The following is a 20,754-nucleotide window of genomic DNA, read 5'->3' as shown; positions in this document are numbered from 1 at the left end:
CTGTATATTGACGATGTGATGTAGCTTCAGGGAGAGATAGACTGATTTTTCTCCCTTTTCTCAGCCTTCACTCTGTGTTCCACTGACGACAAGGTCAGCATCCGTGGCCCTGCCCTCTCTGAGCGCCTGACCAACCAGATTACTGACTGGTTCTGTGCTTCTGGTCCTCCATTCCTCACACAACTATCCCATACTGCAACTAGCTGGACCTGAAATAAACAGTGATTTTATATTTTACTGTGATCACTCCTGCTACACACAAAGAACACAAAGTGTACAAAAGGCTGTGCATTCCAGTTTATTTTATATCAAATTTCCCCATAATCAAACTCTGATGTACAAATGAAAACTGGGATTCAACATGCAGGGTTCTGCCTCAGCAGACCGGCCTTCAGCAGGAGTAATGCTCAAAGCAGACCAACTGACAGAATCAAATCCTGGATCCATGTCATTCCTTCCCTCCTTCCTCACCCCTCCCTTATCACGCAGATAAAAATACATTATTGATTAGTTGGTACTGTTGAGAAGGACTACAGGCGCTGCTGAGGGTCAAACAACATTCTGCACTGTGAGTGGGGAGTGCTGTGTCACTGGCACACCTGACCACTCTGACATCTGACACAGTCTTCTGAGACCAGGACAATACGCAGCATGGTCACACATTCACACACAGTTCATTTTAGCAAGTCATCTGTGGACAGGTATGGGATTGGGGTGAGAGGGACAAGGGCCCGAGGTGTGAGGAGGGGTGAGAGAGGTGAGGGGAGTTGGGAGATGAAGGCACTTGAATTCTCCCAGGGGTTGGGTTAGGTCAAGAGGTTAGTGGTCAGAGTGGGGTTGTTTGATGTCAGAGCAATGACTATATATGTATATGAATGGACAAAGCAATCGATCACATGACACTATTCATTCCTATGTGAAGATTCAATAGTGCATTTGAAGCCAAGGAAGTCGTTAAGATGGTGTCTCATGTGGGAGATTTATGTAGACATAACATGTGCAGTTTGAGTTATGTCGCAGGCTAGCTCAGTGCTGCCCCCTCTCATTGACTCAAGTTGAAGGCAGAACAGGGTATTGCAGGCTACTATACAATTTTAAAATAATCGGTTCAAGGACATACATCTAGTGTAATAGAAGCAATTATTGGTACCATGATTGTCTTCCATTTTGTATTACATGAAGATTGCCATATTCCCATTCACTATAATGGGGATCCTGTTTTCTGCGAACAATGCCTGCAGTACCGTGGTCAGCCTTGAACCTTGTGGTGTCAATAAGAGGGGTTTAGGTGTCAGAGGTCATGCGCCCCAATGGCAAAGATAAACAAAGGCAAAGAGAAACCCAGTTTGCAAATAAGCTCCTGAATAATGATAATGTAATGATCAAGCACAGAGGGTACACTGTGTGTGTGTGTATATAAGAGGGAGGGTGTATTTCATTGGCACCCAAAATGAAACTTGCTTCTGATCTCTCCTCTGGTTGGCACGTTGACCCTCTGCTGTCTTGTGTGTGTCCGTGTCAAAGGGCAGCTGTGGTGGCATAAGGCATGAGTACAGTGATGTCAACTGATAAACAAATGGGGAAAAAATTATAATAATCCAGCACTGTGAGTCACTGTTCATCAGCTGGACGGGGAGGAGAGCGCAGATTGGTTCCTTGGCTTGGTTCCGTTTGTGTTCTAGAACCCTCCATAGACTGCATTACCATAAATATCACTGTGGTTAATGGAGTAACAGACACAGCCATAGGAGCACGTGTTCTCTATGGAGGAGGTATCAGCTGTGTCTGTGTGTGTAAAGCACTGACAACTCAGTTTGATGTGATAAGAAGAGGTGTGAGGAGGGTGGTTAAGCTGGTCTAGCAGACCTAATCACTGCTTCTCTACTTCACTATAGACTGGGGTGGACTATAAAGTGCATACTTAAAAACCCCGGTTAGACGTGTGTGTCTGAGTTCCTCCAGAGCAGGTTATACCTTATACCACAGCCTCACACATACACACCTCTACAGAGTGGAGCACAGGACACTTTAAAATATCTTACATTTGAAATTACAGCTATGGAACAGCTCTTTACAATAATGAATGTCTATTTAGTTACGTAGGCAAATATGAGCAACAACTTAAAAAAACAAACAACCCTGTCCCTTCCTTGTGAGACAATACTGGCTACATCTGAAGACACCCTACTGCCTATATATAGTGCACTATATATGTCACTGAACCTTTGGTCAAAAGTAGTAGACTATAAGCAACAGGGTGACGTCAGTGGAGGCTGGTGGGAGGAGCTATAGGAGGACCAGCTCATTGTAATGGCTGGAAACGAATCTATAGAACGGTATCAAACATATGGAAATCACGTTTGACTCCGTTCCATTTCAGCAATTACAATAAGCCTGTCCTCCTATAGCTCCTCCCACCAGTCTCCACTAGGTGATATTTCAGACTCCCAGTAAGAGAACAAACTGCTTTGTAATTCATTAGTCAGGTCTCTAAACTCTCCTCCAGCTCTGATTCCATTAGTCTGGTCTGGCAGAAAGACACGATTATTCACGCATCCTTTGTTGCCCCAGCAACCAGGAGAATAAGTGTTCTGATTGGCTGTAGCGGGCCCCTCCCTCCATATTCTGACCAATCAGAGGTGAAAAGCAGTCTTTGATTGGCTGTATGGAGCCGTGCGGTCTTGCCATTATAGGAATTGTGTCTTATAGGAGGATCTAAGGGTCAACATCCTCCAGATCACTCTTTGAATCACCAAGCATCATGGGAGACTCAGAACCCTGAGATAAAGAGAGAGGATTACATGAGACGTGGCATTTCAGAGTAAAGAGATATGTAGATATAGTTTTTATGAAATCGATTCATACGAAACTCTCCAGCCTAGATTTAAAGCCCTGTTCTGAGAAGTGGCAATATCTCTATTCTTGGGCTGTTACTGTTCTCTTTATACATTCTACCTCTGGAGTTTTCCATAAACACACTGTCAGACTGTGTGTACCTGTCGGAGGCTGCGGTCGGCGTTCTCGTTGGCTGGACTACCGTCAGAGCCGTTGCTGCTGCCAGATGGCTCCTTCTCGTTGAGCAGTGCTGTGGCGTAGGCCAGCGTGTCCTGGGCTGAGATGGTGCGCTGGAATGTTTTGGCTGTGGACGTCTCATTGGACACGTTGCTCTGAGGAGTCCAGTAGTGTTCCGACATCTGACAGAGAAACACACTGTTACTCTAACGCATACTCTACTTTCCCACACACACACAAACATGCCTCACGCATGTACACTCACACCACAGGAGGTTTGTGGCACCTTAATTGGGGAGGACAAGCTCGTGGTAATGACTGAAGTAAGTGCAATGGTATCATATACATCACTCATAGTTCAGGTGTTTGATGCCATTCCATTTGCTCTGTTCCAGGCATTATGATCTGTCCTCCACTCAGCAGCCTCCTGTGACTCACACATACATATGAGAGACAGGTCTGAAATAGTCTGCTGGATTGTGTGTGTTATTTGTGCTTGATGCTTGCCTTTTTCTGCAGCCATTGCACTGCCCAGCTCCAGTGACCAGACAGATCTTTAAAATAGTCCTTAGCAGGAACACACCTGGAGACACACACTTACACGTTATGTGAAACCAGGAAGTGTGAAATGAGAGGTTCACAGAACTGAAAAATGTGCAATACTTTGATGTATTTGCCGCAACGGTCAAATCTACCCCCATTCAATATTCTCAAATCTACCCCCATTCAATATTCTCAAATTTACCCCCATTCAATATTCTCAAATCTACCCCCATTCAATATTCTCAAATCTACCCCCATTCAATATTCTCAAATCTACCCCCATTCAATATTCTCAAATCTACCCCCATTCAATATTTTCAGCCTGAGACACAATTGTGGCGACATGAACATATTTCTCAAAACGGTCTCTGGAGAAACTCACTTCTGTGCCAGGGTAACCAGGAACTTGACACACTGATAGCAGCGGCTGCTGTCCACATTGTTACTCTGGTGCATCAATGCTGCAAACAAGAGAACAGAGTCACACATGGTAACTCGAAATGACACCACGACAAGGTTCCAGTTTAACAAAGTTTACTATACTTTATGAACACACTATAAGGTAGCCATTCCACTCAAGGCTAGGTCCATCAACAACAAGACTCCCTGCGCAGGCGCACTCTTGACTGAGTGATAGCCCTGTAATAACAGAAATATAGGGATACTTAAAACATGAACTTAACAATCTCCCCCTTTTCTTTAAAGACAAATAAAAAACATCAACAACATAATTAAAACGTCCAAGTATTATTCAAACTGCCACTTTCCATTACTGAGAGCCTGTAAGAGAGGATGCTCCTTTTTTAGTCAGACAGTCAGCAAGCTGTTCCTTTGTGGTCGACCACAGAATCCGCTGGATTCTCTGTGCTTGAATAAGTTCCTTGATGCTGCTAATCTCAAGACGAAGTCTTTTCTCTGTGACAGACTTGGTTGATTTCACAGCATCAACTAAAGAGTAGTTGTCAGTGACACAAACTACAGGTAGAATGTACCGTTTTGTCTCACCAGTGGAAGCTCTGAGAACAGAGTTGCAAGAAAGATCGCATTGTCAATTCCATCCGCAAGAGCAAGAGTTTCTCCAGCAAGTTCGGACAACCCTTCTGATCCTTTTTGTCTGCCGACAGATAGGTGAGAATCTTCCTCCTTCACCCATTAACACGATGAGACGTCCACCTTGTGTGCCTCCATCTGAAAGGTTCCCTAGCGAAGCATCACTGAAGACAACTAGTTTCAAAGAGTCATCTTTTCCAACATGCTGAAACTTTAAAGTCACTTGTTGTGATTTCAGTTTACAAACAACTTTGTTTGTCTCATGAATGGTTTGTACAGTGGCGTGTTTTGTGATAGATGCCAAGTTGCAACCATCAAACATTACATCAGGTCTACTATGTCTAGCAACCCATAAAATTTGTCCTATCTTTGACTTCAATTGATCAGCTTCAATTCCACATAGAGGGGAATTCCTTTGTACGGCTCTTGAAGAACCCAGGTGAATGGGTTGAAGATTCTTGATATAGCTCTCCTGTTGCATCAGTATTTTTCCATCAACTGTAATAAACTCTATGCCAACATAACAAAAATGATCATGCTCCTCACGGCCAACCTAGAAAACAGCTTTGAGGTGTGGAATCACAGTTGAAGCAAAGGTCTGTGAGCCACCCCAGATAAAGTCATCAACATGACAGGCAAGTATTCCAGTCACATTGCAGTCTTGATCAAGCCAATAGAAGACTGCAGGATCCACTTGTGACATTTTTCCACCTCTATTCAGCATTGTTGCCTTGACTTTGTTGTACCATTAGAGTGATGCATTTGCCAGTCCATACACACACTGTTTTAGTTTCCACAGTGTTCGTTCGCTCTTAGCTTCAGGCGGAGGTCGGATGTGAATGTCCCTTGACAGCTCTGTTCCCTGCAAAAATGCAGATTTGATGTCTATGGAATTAAGTTTCCATTTTTTCTGGCAGATCACTGACATCAGCAATCTGAGTGACTGAGGCGCATGTTGGTGAGTCTTTTGGGAGTTCTTTAGCAGCCAGCTCCTCAAAACCTCTAGCCACTAGACGTGCTTTAGGCACTATTCCAGTTAAGGATTCTTTAGGGGTACACACCCACCTTGTTGAGACACATTTTTGGCCAATGTCTTTGACTTCCTCAAACACTCCATTTTTCCTCCAATTACTGAGCTCACCTGGCTTAGCGGAGTCAAATTACACGTCCTTTGTTTCAAGTACATCATCATTTTGAATGTCATTCTGTTTTTCGATTTTCCATTGGTTCAATTCTGATATTATCTACAAGTGACAGGTCAGCTGACCCTGCTATACCAGAAAGTGTAGCTGGTTCAGAGTACTGCAAGTTGTACCAGTTCTGTTTTTTTCCTTTGTCTTTTTCTGCTCGTCCAATGACGGTTGCTCTCCATGTATTTAACAGTTTGTCCAGTTTTCAGATTGGAACAACCATGTTCTCTTAACACATGTGGCTGTTGAATGTTTTCCTCATTTGAACGCTCAACAGTATTACCTGTGTCATGGCTGAAGGTCTCTGCTCCATTTCCTGTGTCAGTTTCAGTGTCCATATCATTGGATGCGACATCTGGTAGGTTTGTGTCTGTTACTGTGTCCTTTTTGTCATTTTCATTAGGAGACTGATTCTCAGCAACAGCCCCCTCTATCTTGTTGATCATTTACTTTCCGCAATCTTGAGTGATGCACCCTGACAATGATGCCTCTGTGCCTCACAAATACCATCACACCATCTTGGCCAATGACTACTCCCAGTCCTTTCCACTCTTGACAGTCAACTAGTTTGTAGTACACTTTGTTTCCAGTCTCGTACTTCTCATCATCATTATTCCCTGAACTGCTGAGTAACTTCTGAAGTCTGTCAACTGTAGCATGTCCAAACTGTTTGTGAAGCTTAACAATGCTTTGTGTTTTTCTTTTGTGTTCATGTTATCTGTGTCAGTCAGAATCTCCATGTGCTCTGTGTCAGTCAGAATCTCCATGTGCTCTGTGTCAGTCAGAATCTCCATGTGCTCTGTGTCAGTCAGAATCTCCATGTGCTCTGTGTCAGTCAGAATCTCCATGTGCTCTGTGTCAGTCAGAATCTCCATGTGCTCTGTGTCAGTCAGAATCTCCATGTGCTCTGTGTCAGTCAGAATCTCCATGTGCTCCATGTCAGTCAGAATCTCCATGTTCTCCGTGACTGTCAGAATCTCCATGTGCTCCGTGTCAGTCAGAATCTCCATGTGCTCCGTGTCAGTCAGAATCTCCATGTTCTCTGTGACTGTCAGAATCTCCATGTGCTCCGTGTCAGTCAGAATCTCCATGTGCTCCGTGTCAGTCAGAATCTCCATGTGCTCCGTGTCAGTCAGAATCTCCATGTGCTCTGTGTCCATCAGAATCTCATTTTTGCATGGACTCTGTGTGATGTCTTTGTCTAAAATGTTTACACAATAGTGGCCTGAGGTAGTAAGTTCAAGAGTCACTGGTTGTTTAAACATCACTGCCTTGTCATTGTTTATGTCTAGTACAGCCTCTGCCTTCTTGAGGGAAGCTTTGCTTAATAGTAAGGGGATATCTGTAGGGACCACCTCTGTTTCAATGTGACACTTAGTCTGAACAATTTTTGCTGGTATTTGACTCTCTTTGGTAGAATGGACAATTCTCCCATCTCCAAATTTGAAAGCTCTGTTGCTTGGTGTGTCAATCATATTTTGTACTTCTTTCATATTTAGTTCACTGACATAGCTATCAAGCCATCTTGCGCCACACACTGTCCGTGTACATGCAGTATCAATCACAGCAGATCCTAAGGATTCAACTATACAAATCTCAGTATCAGAAGCAGATTCATTTGAAAACAGTGTAATGTTACACTGCTCTATCTCTGTGTTTCCATTTTCCTATGTTAGTTAACTTGTTCATTTTTATGAGGCCAGTCTTTAACCCAATGGTAAGTGCTTTGACAAATAGCACATTTTGATCTCCTTCCATATTTGTCTAGTGGATTTGTGCCGGGAAATGGCGCCCCCTTCTGGTTGTCTTGAGAACGTGACTTGTTGGCGCCTTTTCTCTGCTGCTCAGTGTAATATGCTGCGTCACTCACTCACTTGCATTCCATCTGTTATTGGCGCGACAGACGTCTTTTCACCAAAAATTATTTTAAGTGCCGACTTCATTGACGCAAAAGTCAGCACAGTTTCTCCCTACCATCTAGACAGGCAGTATCTCGCAACTTGAAAGCTAACACTGCATCCGGGAGAACCATGTCGTACTTGAGCATCATATTGTACCTCTGTTCGAAATCAGTGATGTAGTCCGTCATAGCAACCGAAATATCTATCGTAACACTGTCAAAGTTTGAATATGCCTCGTAGGCACGGTCTTTCTCTTCTTTAAGAAATGCAGAACCCAGTGCTCTGATCAAAGTTCCCATACCGTCATCCTTGTTCCAGTGCTGCATCTCTCTCTCTTCCCTCGAGTGACAATACCACCGCAAGTGCTTGCTTTTTCTCCTCCAGATTAGTAACCCGTGTCCAGATTACAAGTTCATTTTTACCAACTTTCATACGACCTCGTCGAAGTGAGGTGGCACATTGTAGTTATTAGCCATCGTCTGCTACCAATGTTAACTCGAAATGACACAACGACAAGGTTCCAGTTTAACAAAGTTTACTATGCTATAAAGGTAGCCATTCCACTCAAGGCTAGGTCCATCAACAACAAGACTCCCTGCGCAAGCGCACTCTTGACTGAGTGATAGCCCCATAATAACAGAAATATAGGCATACTTAAAACATGAACTTAACAACACACACACACACAAAAGCCTAGTGAAGAGTGGAAGGTAGCCTACCTAGCAGACCTTTCTCTGACTCGAAGGCGTACTTCAGTCTCTGAGTCTGAAGAGGATCCTCCACCACCTGAGAACACACACACATTACACATGCAGTCTGGAGCTGGCATTATTCACTGTGTTTCCAAGGACACGCAGAAAGGTTTGATTGCCAGCTGTCACTCACCAGCAGCTCCTGTAGTAGCTGGAACACGTTCTTCAGCTCATGGGGCGGAGCGGTCTCCAACTGAGTCTACACACACATGAATGGTATTGGATGCGTTTTGTGCTGGGATTTTTAGTTATCTGTGATAATGGCTTTGTTTAGTGCTGGGAGTTGTAGTTCTTACCTTGAGCAGCTGTAGTACTCCCAGGGAGAAGGGTTCATTACAAAAGGAGCAGTACGTCACCATCTCTATCAGCACAGTCAGAGGGCCGGACAACTCCCGCACCGCAAACATCACCTACACACACGGAAAAAGTTACAAATACAACCTCTTCCATATAGATGTGTCAATGTGTGTGTGTGCATGAGACTGTGTATGTTACCTCCAGCAGGTAAGGCTGTCCCTCGTGGGTAAAGAGCGAGGCCATGATGTCAGCGTCGAGCTGGAGGAGGGTGGAGGAGGCAGGGACACTGCTCACATTCAGCTTACAGACACCTTGATCTGAGAAACACACACAATCACGCCAGGTTACACACATCAGCGTATTATGGAAGCATCCTAACTGTAGTAATGTGTGTTTGTGTGTGTTACCATGTGTGTGCTGTGTGTTGAGGTCTGAGTGGAGAGTCATCAGGGCCAGAGTGGAGTGCAGGTGCAGGAACTCTCTGGCCTGGGCTGGACTCCACCTCCGATTCTAGAGCGAGAGAACGAAAGAGAGATAGAGAGAGGACGCAAGATAGAGGGAGTGGGAAAAAGGTGATGAGCTTCCAGAACCATCAACAACAACATCCGGTCATATTCATTTGTCTACAGATGAGCAGGAATTGAGTGTGTGTGTGTGTGTGTGCATACCTGGTTGTTCTGTCTGTTGGGTCCAAGGAGGAAGATGAGCATCCTGCGATATGCTGAGTGTTTCAACAACAACTGACACGGACCAGAGCCCTGGGGGGAGAAAGAGATACTGGATATCAGAGTGGATCTGTCTATGTGTGCATGTCATGTGTTCACATGGTGCTTGTGTGTGTTACCCTCTGAGCAAAGTTGCTGAAGAGGCTGAAGTATTGGTTGCAGTGTTTGACGTTCTCAGGAACGTCTTTGTCCAATAGGGAGAGGAGCGCATCGGTCAGGCTGTCCAATCCAGAGTCAGCGAAGTGGAGAGCACTCTCTAAGGTTTTCTCCAAGATGGCTGCCACTACGACCCTCACCTCCCTCACCCCACACTCCAACAGACACACCCTGGGGGGAGGAGAGAAAGAGAAGATCAGTTGGATTGATGAGTAGTAATGTAAGTACTATAAGCAGTAGTGTTATGTTAGTACTGCAGTGGTTCCGTGTGGAGTGTAGTAGTATTAAAGTTGTACTGACTTGGTGATCTCTCGCCCCTCAGGTCCCACCAGGTACTGAGCCATCCAGTGACAGGCTTCACTGCTTTTAGACAGCAGCACCTCCACCGTAGCCATCCACTCCTCTGTGTCCACCCGCAGCTTCTTCTTGGTGTGGAGGTAGGTGTGGAACAGGAAGTGGACCGCCAACTGGAGACTCTCTCTGGCCATGGCCTGGTAGGCTGGGTGCTTCAGCTTTGTCTGCAATCCAACACACATTGCTTATAAGAACAGTTTGGAGAGACAGGCACAACCTTGAATTATGCTGACACGTCTCTGTTTATCCTACACACACAAACAGTCACAAACACGTACCGCGTTGACGGAGGCCAGTGACAGAGTGAAGTTGAAGTAGTCGCTGTTGTACACATCTCTGTTCTTCATAAACTTCAGGTTCTCATCTCTCACCATCTACACACACACACACACACAAAGACACAAAGACAGAGATAGATAGAGAGAGAAAGAAGTTTGTCTGTGTACCACAAGAGAGTCTGTTAGCTTTCTTAGCCAAAGCCTAAGCATGAACACAGTGTGCTATTAAAGTCTTCTGGTCTCAAGTAAGGTTATTGATTTTAAAAAACGTGGTCTACAGAACCAGTGTATTTACCTGGTAGATCCTAGCAGGCATCTTCTCCACAAACAGTCCTTTCTTCTCTCCCTTCCGTACGAGGCGGGTCAGGACAGAGAGACGGTCATTGTTGGCCCTGGGGGGCCGAGGGGACGACTGGGGACTGACATCTGGGCTAGAGGGTGCCGAACTACATGGGAGAGAGAGGGTTAAAGTGCGAGTTGTGTGGGTGTATATTTAGACTGTGTGTGTGTGTGAGACTCACAGTGTGAGGTCTTCTGCCTCTTGCCTCATGGCACTGACTCTGCTCTTCTTAGGGAGAACAGGAGAGTTCTGGTCACTGATCCTCTGGTAGAACAACATGTAGGCGTTCCAATACCGCCGCCGCACGTCAGGGTAGGGGTTAGCTACACACACAGATACAGACCAACACACACACCTAGAATGGGATGTTTGATCTTTCATGTCATTAAAGCACTACGCAGAAATTGCTCCGCCATTTACTGGTTGCTAACACTAATAGTTTGCCAAATTTCAGTTTATGTTACAAAATAAGCTAGTATAGTGTAGAGAATCATTGTACCATCTAAACCCCTGTGAAAAATATTATTGTTCCAGCTGGTGTACAAAACCGAAAGTAAAAGACACAAAAACAAAACTTAAGGGAAGCATAGAAATACTGCACATAGAACAGATACTGCTTCTTAGACTTGCTTTCAAGTGGAATGATTGATCTATAACTCCCATTTCTATGTGAATTTGGTCAGGTAGCCAAAAAAGTTACATATTACCACTAATGTACAGAAGGAACTGGAAGAGAGGGGGACCAAGGACACTACCCGAGGGATATCACTTTTGCCGCTGAGAATGTTTTGTTGACATCCACTACTTGGTCTACCTGTTAAATAGGACTTACACTGGTCGTAGACTTTAGGCCGGTACTCTCCTCCAAAGCACTCGTACTCCAGAGTCTCGTCATTCATATCAAACTCCTCGACCACGTTGTCATTAAACTTATACCACCTTCCCCTAGCACTGCTGAGGACAGTAGAGGAAAGGAGGGAGAGCAGAGAAGGAGAGGACAGGATGATAAGTTGATCATTTGTGTTAAAAGTACAAGTACTTGTCTTAAACGTGAGATATACATGTGTGTGTGTGTGTCTCTTACCGTCTGTCCTTGATGAAGGAGTAGTAGTGTCCAGCGTGTGCCTGTCCACTGTGGACTACAACTCCCACCAGTTCGTAGTTCTCTGAGATGGTCACCTTCTTCCTGGGTGAGCCCCCTGCCTCGCCCCGGCAATCTCCCCCCTCCGCTCCCCCATCCTGACGAGCCATGCCAGACACTGTGTAGGGCTCCATGTTCAGCACCCAGGGAAACCTGATCTGCTCGTCGTATTTGATGGAGCGTCCGCTCTCCCAGTCGAAGCCGAAGCGCATCAGATGGATACAGAGAACACTGGGCAGGGACTTTATGCAGGTCCGCTTCACTGTGGTACGCTGGAGAGATGCGCACACCGCGTTAACATAAATGTACACAAAAACACTGGACAGCGACTTAATAAACACCCTCTTTATACACACACCTTCTCCTTGCACTTTTCGCAGTAGTAGGCGTTGGTTCCTTCTAGCACCTCCCCCCTGACAAACTGGTCCAATGAGATCTCCAGACTCTGACAGGAAGTTACACCCAGGTTCAGCGCCATAAACGTCTCCTCTCGCTCATACCTATGATCAGGGATCACAGGTTATAGTTAGGAGTTTATACGTGATGGCTGCCTTTGTTTGTGTGTGTGTGTGAGCTCACCGGTGAGGGCAGTCTTTGCAGATCTTCTGATCAGAGAAGATTCCCTGGAAAGTATTCTTGAAGATCTGCTCACGGCCGATTTTCTGAAAAACAAGACAGACCCAACATCTCTAGCATTATAAAGGTGTGTGTTGTGTTACATTGTAGTACACACGTGTTAAGTTGGTGGAGAGTGTGTGTTACATTACATTTGACATTTTAGTCATAAACTGGAATAAGTGAGACAACACATCACAATCGTATCAAGTACATTTTTCTTCCACAAAGTATTTATCAGCAAAGACAGTGCTAGTGGGACAAGACGGTGCTAGGTGCTAGTGGGAAAAGGCGGTGCTAGTGGGAAAAGGCGGTGCTAGTGGGAAAAGGCGGTGCTAGTGGGACAAGACGGTGCTAGGTGCTAGTGGGACAAGACGGTGCTAGGTGCTAGTGGGACAAGACGGTGCTAGTGGGACAAGACGGTGCTAGTGGGACAAGACGGTGCTAGTGGGACAAGACGGTGCTAGTGGGACAAGACGGTGCTACTGGGACAAGACGGTGCTACTGGGACAAGACGGTGCTACTGGGACAAGACGGTGCTACTGGGACAAGACGGTGCTAGGTGCTAGTGGGAAAAGGCGGTGCTAGTGGGACAAGACGGTGCTACTGGGACAAGACGGTGCTACTGGGACAAGACGGTGCTACTGGGACAAGACGGTGCTACTGGGACAAGACGGTGCTAGGTGCTAGTGGGAAAAGGCGGTGCTAGTGGGACAAGACGGTGCTAGTGGGACAAGACGGTGCTAGTGGGAAAAGGCGGTGCTAGTGGGACAAGGCGGTGCTAGTGGGACACGACGGTGCTAGTGGGACACGACGGTGCTACTGGGACAAGACGGTGCTAGGTGCTAGTGGGAAAAGGCGGTGCTAGTGGGACAAGACGGTGCTAGGTGCTAGTGGGAAAAGGCGGTGCTAGTGGGACAAGACAGTGCTAGGTGCTAGTGGGAAAAGGCGGTGCTAGTGGGACAAGACAAGGTGCCTTAGTGGGACAAGACAAGTGCCTTAGTGGGACAAGACAAGTGCCTTTGTGGGACAAGACAAGTGCCTTTGTGGGACAAGACAAGTGCCTTTGTGGGACAAGACAAGTGCCTTTGTGGGACAAGACAAGTGCCTTTGTGGGACAAGACAAGTGCCTTTGTGGGACAAGACAAGTGCCTTTGTGGGACAAGACAAGTGCCTTTGTGGGACAAGACAAGTGCCTTTGTGGGACAAGACAAGTGCCTTTGTGGGACAAGACAAGTGCCTTTGTGGGACAAGACAAGTGCCTTTGTGGGACAAGACAAGTGCCTTTGTGGGACAAGACAAGTGCCTTTGTGGGACAAGACAAGTGCCTTTGTGGGACAAGACAAGTGCCTTTGTGGGACAAGACAAGTGCCTTAGTGGGACAAGACAAGTGCCTTAGTGGGAAAAGACAAGTGCCTTTTGTTATTGTGTGTTACCTTGAGGTGCTCGTCCAACTGGTCCACCAGTGAAGTGAAGAACTCATAGGCATCCTGCTGCTCCCGTACATACAGCTCCTTATTCCACATCTTAAAGATCTACAGAAACACATACACCTGTTTTTTCGGACCGAAACGTGGTTAGTCAGTTGGGAATGTGCAGTGTATGTGTGTGTGTGTGTGTGTGGGTGCGCATGTTTAGATACCTTCCAGAAGTTCTCAGGGACGTAGTACTGCAGCTTGCTCTCCATCAGGTGTCCGAACAGAGACTGGACCTGACAGAAAACACTCTCGTCTGGCTGCTCCGTGTCGTCCTCTATAGACAGAAAGGCCTCAGCCAGGCCAGGCTGCATGTACAGCTGCTGGAACACAGCATTCATATAGCAGGTGGCTCCACCATTCTTTAACCCTACGAACCCCGACACAGAGCGACTGTCCACCGGCGGGAGGAACTGGGAGAGGGGCACGGAGGGAACAGAAGAGAGAGACACGTTGAAGGTAGACTGTATATCAAGAAGACCTATTAGCCTTTCTTATATCATCACACACCTGTAACACCTCAGTTCTATCACGCACCTGTAACACCTCAGTTCTATCACGCACCTGTAACACCTCAGTTCTATCACGCACCTGTAACACCTCAGTTCTATCACGCACCTGTAACACCTCAGTTCTATCACGCACCTGTAACACCTCAGTTCTATCACGCACCTGTAACACCTCAGTTCAGAAGAGTTCTATCACGCACCTGTAACACCTCAGTTCTATCACGCACCTGTAACACCTCAGTTCTATCACGCACCTGTAACACCTCAGTTCTATCACGCACCTGTAACACCTCAGTTCTATCACGCACCTGTAACACCTCAGTTCTATCACGCACCTGTAACACCTCAGTTCTATCACGCACCTGTAACACCTCAGTTCTATCACGCACCTGTAACACCTCAGTTCTATCACGCACCTGTAACACCTCAGTTCTATCACGCACCTGTAACACCTCAGTTCTATCACGCACCTGTAACACCTCAGTTCTATCACGCACCTGTAACACCTCAGTTCTATCACGCACCTGTAACACCTCAGTTCTATCACGCACCTGTAACACCTCAGTTCTATCACGCACCTGTAACACTTCAGTTCTATCACGCAATTCTCCATTCACCTCTGTTTCTTTGTTGTGTGTGTGTTTCAAGCATGTGTGGGAGACTCACGTCAAACTCCTTACTGAGCGAGGGGTCTGACTGGTGGTGCATGGACAGCAGTTCTCTGGTGATGAGCTGTAGGTTGGCCACAGAGCTGTCTGCTAGCATCACCAGCACCTCGTAGGCTGCCAATCTGCTGCTGGCCGTGCTGCACTTGGGGTGGAAGTCGTGGCTGGGGGGGGAGCTAGAGGCGGGGTCAGACGTGTTCAGGATGATGCGGGACGCTCGGAACAGGAAGTCATCCAACAGCTGCTGGATCAGAGAAGGACCTGCAGAGAGCAAACAAACACAGACACAGACAGACAGACAGACAGACATCAGAACACACACACACCGTCTACGAGCTCCAGATGGCCGTACGACCTCCTGATCAAAATCTCAAAAAATGCTTATGTGTGTTCTCACCCAGGTGTTCCTTCTCGGTGCCACAGAGTGACAGTAGTGTTTTGATGAGGCGGAGGTGTCCAGCCTGCAGGATGTTGTCAGCCTCGCTAGTCTCCATCTCAGAGCTCCAGCTGGGCTCAAAGTTATCCAACCAGCTGATCTCATCTTCCAACATGGCTGCCGCACTCACTGACAACACCTCCATCTCTGAACCTGCGGGAGGGGGACAGGAACATTTCTCATGGGTTAATGACAGTGTTGGAAAACTGTTGGTGCGTGTGTGTGTGTGTGTGTGCGCGCGTGTGTGTAAACTCACTGGTCAGGTCATCCAGTAGTTGACATCGCAGTTCAAAGTATTCAGTACACTGAGACAGCAACCTGGACAGATAGAACAATATTATACACTCAGATACACAGATATACAGACACACACTGAACAAAATGGGCCCTGGCGCTATATATCCAAATACATTTAGAACCAACTATAGCTATATGACGCTACATATTAGCTTCCAATTATATTTTCAATTTAGTCAATCTATCATTGGTCACAGATATGTTTGACAGCAGATGGCAGCAAATTAACTTCCTACTGCCTCCCAGCTGCAACGACAACAACAACACGTGTGTGTGTGTGTACCTCTGGTTGACTCCCCTCATGACAGACGTGGGGCTCCAGAGGGGCAGCTGAGAGGTGAGGACGACTCGCAGCAAGAACACGTTGGGCTTGATGATCTCAGGGAACGCAGACGTGTCTGATTGGCTCAGAGTGTACAGCTGGTCACACGCCACGCGCCGGATCTGACATAGAGACACGGGTTATAAGACACACACTCACCCACACACCCCCCCCACACCCTAGCTACCTCTCCACTGGCTGATCCCAGCAGGATGTCGATGATGAAGTCGCTGACACAGGGGAGGTTGTAGAATGACCCTGGATAGAGACAAACACTGTTAGCATTCGGTCTTCACAAGATAGTGTGTGTGTGTGTGTGTGTGTAACACGTGTTACCTAGCTGCTGTGTCCGTAGCTGTAGGCAGGTGACCAGTAGAGACAGGGCCTCTCTAGCAATGATGCAGTCTTTAATAGAAACACTCTGCTGCTTCACACATATCCCAGCATGCAACGCTGTGGGCGGCGCCTCGCCCTCACTGCTGGAGCTGCAGTTACTTCCTGTAGAAAGAGAGACAGACATCAGTAGAAGGCAAAACAATCAGAACACCAGAGAAACAGGCTGATAATTCAGGCTGTCGGTGCCATTATTATCCATCAGTTTCTTGTGTGTGTGCGTGTGTGTGTCTCACCAGTGCTGCTGACACGGCTGCGGACCACGAGGGGGAGGAGTGAGCTGTGTTCAGGTCTGATTGGCTGAGGACTGCCGACGAGATCCAATCGGCCGGCGGCTGCCGCCCAGGTTAGACGCATGAAACACGCCACCGTCGAGGTGAAGTCCCCCACCTCCATCGTCTACAGAGGAGAGACAGGGTTAGAGGTGTGCGTGTGTGATTATTAGGTATGCATTAGAGTTAGGTGTGTGTGTATGTATGTGTGTGTGTGTGTGTGTGTGTGTGTAAGGTGGCATTATAGGTGTGTGTATTAGGTGTGTATTAGGGATGCATTAGAGGTGTGTGTGATATGTGTGTGTTAAGTATGCATTAGAGGTGTGTGTATTAGGTATGCATTATAGGTGTATGCGTGTGTTAGGTATGCATTTGGTTTGTTTTAGGTATGCATTAGAGGAGTGTGTTAGGTATGCATTAGAGGTGTGTGTGTGTATTAGGTATGCATTTGGTGTGTGTGTGTATTAGGTGTGTGTTAGGTATGCATTAGAGGTGTGAGTGTGTATTAGGTGTGTGTTAGGTATGCATTAGGTGTGAGTGTGTATTATGTGTGTGTTAGGTATGCATTAGGTGTGAGTGTGTATTATGTGTGTGTTAGGTATGCATTAGGTGTGAGTGTGTATTATGTGTGTGTTAGGTATGCATTAGAGGTGTGAGTGTGTATTAGGTGTGTGTTAGGTATGCATTAGAGGTGTGTGTGTATGTATTAGGTGTGTTAGATACATTTACATTTAAGTCATTTAGCAGACGCTCTTATCCAGAGCGACTTACAAATTGGTGCGTTCACCTTAAGACATCCAGTGGAACAGCCACTTTACAATAGTGCATCTAAATCTTTTAAGGGGGGGTGAGAAGGATTACTTTATCCTATCCTAGATATTCCTGAAAGAGGTGGGGTTTCAGGTGTCTCCGGAAGGTGGTGATTGACTCCGCTGTCCTGGCGTTGTGAGGGAGTTTGTTCCACCATTGGGGGGCCAGAGCAGCGAACAGTTTTGACTGGGCTGCGCGGGAACTGTACTTCCTCAGTGGTAGGGAGGCGAGCAGGCCAGAGGTGGATGAACGCAGTGCCCTTGTTTGGGTGTAGGGCCTGATCAGAGCCTGGAGGTACTGAGGTGCCGTTCCCCTCACAGCTCCGTAGGCAAGCACCATGGTCTTGTAGCGGATGCAAGCTTCAACTGGAAGCCAGTGGAGAGAGCGGAGGAGCGGGGTGACGTGAGAGAACTTGGGAAGGTTGAACACCAGACGGGCTGCGGCGTTCTGGATGAGTTGTAGGGGTTTAATGGCAGAGGCAGGGAGCCCAGCCAACAGCGAGTTGCAGTAATCCAGACGGGAGATGACAAGTGCCTGTGTTAGATATGCATTAGAGGTGTGTGTGTATGCATTAGGTGTGTGTTAGGTATGCATTAGAGGTGTGTGTGTGTATGTATTAGGTGTGTGTTAGGTATGCATTAGAGGTGTGTGTGTGTGTGTGTGTATTAGGTGTGTGTTAGGTATGCATTAGAGGTGTGTGTGTGTATTAGGTGTGTGTTAGGTATGCATTAGAGGTGTGTGTGTGTGTGTGTATTAGGTGTGTGTTAGGTATGCATTAGAGGTGTGTGTGTGTGTGTGTGATTAGGTGTGTGTTAGGTATGCATTAGAGGTGTGTGTGTATGTATTAGGTGTGTGTTAGGTATGCATTAGAGGTGTGTGTGTGTGTATATTAGTATGCATTAGGTGTGTGTTAGGTATGTTAGAGGTGTGTGTGTGTGTGCATTAGGTGTGTGTTAGGTATGCATTAGAGGTGTGTGTGTATGTATTAGGTGTGTGTTAGGTATGCATTAGAGGTGTGTGTGTGTATGTATTAGGTGTGTGTTAGGTATGCATTAGAGGTGTGTGTGTGTATGTATTAGGTGTGTGTTAGGTATGCATTAGAGGTGTGTGTGTGTGTGTATTAGGTGTGTGTTAGGTATGCAGGTATGTGTGTGTATTAGAGGTGTGTGTGTGTGTGTGTGTGTATTAGGTGTGTGTTAGGTATGCATTAGAGGTGTGTGTGTGTGTGTGTGTATTAGGTGTGTGTTAGGTATGCATTAGAGGTGTGTGTGTGTGTTTGTGTGTGTGTATTAGGTGTGTGTTAGGTATGCATTAGAGGTGTGTGTGTGTGTGTGTGTGTGTATTAGGTATGTGTTAGGTATGCATTAGAGGTGTGTGTGTGTGTGTATTAGGTGTGTGTTAGGTATGCATTAGAGGTGTGTGTGTGTGTGTGTGTATTAGGTGTGTGTTAGGTATGCATTAGAGGTGTGTGTGTGTGTGTGTATTAGGTGTGTGTTAGGTATGCATTAGAGGTGTGTGTGTATGTATTAGGTGTGTGTTAGGTATGCATTAGAGGTGTGTGTGTTAGGTGTGTATATTAGGTATGTTAGAGGTGGTATGCATTAGAGGTGTGTGTGTGTGTGTATTAGGTGTGTGTTAGGTATGCATTAGAGATGTGTGTGTGTGTATTAGGTGTGTGTTAGGTATGCATTAGAGGTGTGTGTGTGTGGATTAGGTGTGTGTTAGGTATGCATTAGAGGTGTGTGTGTATGTATTAGGTGTGTGTTAGGTATGCATTAGAGGTGTGTGTATTAGGTGTGTATATTAGGTATGCATTAGAGGTGTGTGTGCATGTATGAGGTGTGTGTGTGTGTGGATTAGGTGTGTGTTAGGTATGCATTAGAGGTGTGTGTGTGTGTGTGTGTATTAGGTGTGTGTTAGGTATGCATTAGAGGTGTGTGTGTGTGTGGATTAGGTGTGTGTTAGGTATGCATTAGAGGTGTGTGTGTATGTATTAGGTGTGTGTTAGGTATGCATTAGAGGTGTGTGTATTAGGTGTGTATATTAGGTATGCATTAGAGGTGTGTGTGCATGTATTAGGTGTGTGTTAGGTATACATTAGAGGTGTGTGTATTAGGTGTGTATATTAGGTATGCATTAGAGGTGTGTGTGCATGTATTAGGTGTGTGTTAGGTATGCATTAGAGGTGTGTGTGTATGTATTAGGTGTGTGTTAGGTATGCATTAGAGGTGTGTGTGTATGTATTAGGTGTGTGTTAGGTATGCATTAGAGGTGTGTGTATTAGGTGTGTATATTAGGTATGCATTAGAGGTGTGTGTGCATGTATTAGGTGTGTGTTAGGTATGCATTAGAGGTGTGTGTATTAGGTGTGTATATTAGGTATGCATTAGAGGTGTGTGTGCATGTATTAGGTGTGTGTTAGGTATACATTAGAGGTGTGTGTGTACCTGTATAGCTACGCGTGCAGCAGGGATGATCTCCTCTACTCTGATGGAGGAGCGTTCAGACAGAGACATCTGTCTATAGGAGCTCTTCTCAGGCGTTCCACACAGCGACAGCTGTCTCCCTGGTCGCCCTGCGTTACGGAATGGCCGACTAGATAGAGTGTCACCCTCTCGGATGACATCATCATCCAGCAACGACGGCATACTTTGGCCAACCAATAAGAACCTGCAGGGAAAAGGAAGATCCAATCACATTCAACCTCTAACAATGTATATTTATTTGTGGATGTGTGGTCTTGTATTGCTGTCCTCGTGGATCACAGAAATCCCCAGAAGTCCCCACAAGGATAGCAAAACCTCTCCCTCATTTCCCATGTCCCCATGAGGGCAAAAGCTATTTTAGGCTTAGGGGTTAAGTTTAGGAGTTAGGGGTTAATGTTAGGGAAAATAGGATTTTGAATGGAAATAAATATTAGCTCTAGCACAAGGCTAGAAAAACACATGTGCTGTGTGTGTGTGTGTACCTGGCCAGTTGTAGACAGATGGAGTAGACTCCCTGTCTGGTCTCATAGTCCACCTCGGAGGGAATAGAGTCCCGCTGCATCACGTTCACCACCAAACTGAGACCTCCAGCTTTCAGGAAGTTCTCACAGAAAGACTTGACACTGGTCTTAGCCATCTCATCATCTGAGGTCGGCATCAACTTAGAACTCAACACCTAATGAAAGAGAGATTTCAAAGGAAGAAATGTGTGAAGTGTGTCCATGCACAAATGTG

The 20,754-nt window shown here is 46.2% G+C and overlaps 1 protein-coding gene across 3 annotated transcripts in view; it reads right to left on the bottom strand.

The window, feature by feature from the left end:
• Positions 1-282: 282 nt before the first annotated feature.
• The window catches only part of LOC115108499 (ubiquitin carboxyl-terminal hydrolase 24-like), a 42,594-nt gene continuing 22,122 nt past the window's right edge, over positions 283-20,754 (bottom strand). For all 3 annotated transcript variants that reach the window (XM_065009097.1, XM_029632900.2, XM_065009098.1), the window contains 30 exons: positions 20,502-20,695; positions 19,981-20,203; positions 16,688-16,850; positions 16,395-16,556; positions 16,246-16,316; positions 16,020-16,180; positions 15,696-15,757; positions 15,401-15,592; positions 15,005-15,264; positions 13,997-14,242; positions 13,791-13,889; positions 12,319-12,401; positions 12,098-12,239; positions 11,683-12,011; positions 11,431-11,552; positions 10,780-10,921; positions 10,554-10,704; positions 10,259-10,354; positions 9,927-10,144; positions 9,590-9,797; positions 9,414-9,503; positions 9,153-9,255; positions 8,944-9,062; positions 8,745-8,858; positions 8,582-8,647; positions 8,416-8,482; positions 3,938-4,016; positions 3,520-3,595; positions 2,997-3,194; positions 283-2,778 (listed from right to left, as the gene is read on the bottom strand). In XM_065009097.1, the coding sequence (XP_064865169.1) occupies positions 2,716-2,778; positions 2,997-3,194; positions 3,520-3,595; positions 3,938-4,016; positions 8,416-8,482; positions 8,582-8,647; positions 8,745-8,858; positions 8,944-9,062; positions 9,153-9,255; positions 9,414-9,503; positions 9,590-9,797; positions 9,927-10,144; positions 10,259-10,354; positions 10,554-10,704; positions 10,780-10,921; positions 11,431-11,552; positions 11,683-12,011; positions 12,098-12,239; positions 12,319-12,401; positions 13,791-13,889; positions 13,997-14,242; positions 15,005-15,264; positions 15,401-15,592; positions 15,696-15,757; positions 16,020-16,180; positions 16,246-16,316; positions 16,395-16,556; positions 16,688-16,850; positions 19,981-20,203; positions 20,502-20,695 (4,299 nt within the window). In that variant the 3' untranslated portion in view covers positions 283-2,715. The remainder of the gene's footprint in view (positions 2,779-2,996; positions 3,195-3,519; positions 3,596-3,937; positions 4,017-8,415; positions 8,483-8,581; positions 8,648-8,744; positions 8,859-8,943; positions 9,063-9,152; positions 9,256-9,413; positions 9,504-9,589; positions 9,798-9,926; positions 10,145-10,258; positions 10,355-10,553; positions 10,705-10,779; positions 10,922-11,430; positions 11,553-11,682; positions 12,012-12,097; positions 12,240-12,318; positions 12,402-13,790; positions 13,890-13,996; positions 14,243-15,004; positions 15,265-15,400; positions 15,593-15,695; positions 15,758-16,019; positions 16,181-16,245; positions 16,317-16,394; positions 16,557-16,687; positions 16,851-19,980; positions 20,204-20,501; positions 20,696-20,754) is intronic.

This window comes from Oncorhynchus nerka, linkage group LG24 (genome assembly GCF_034236695.1).
Source record: "Oncorhynchus nerka isolate Pitt River linkage group LG24, Oner_Uvic_2.0, whole genome shotgun sequence".
Lineage (NCBI taxonomy): Eukaryota > Metazoa > Chordata > Actinopteri > Salmoniformes > Salmonidae > Oncorhynchus > Oncorhynchus nerka.
This window is presented reverse-complemented; position numbering and strand designations above follow the sequence as displayed.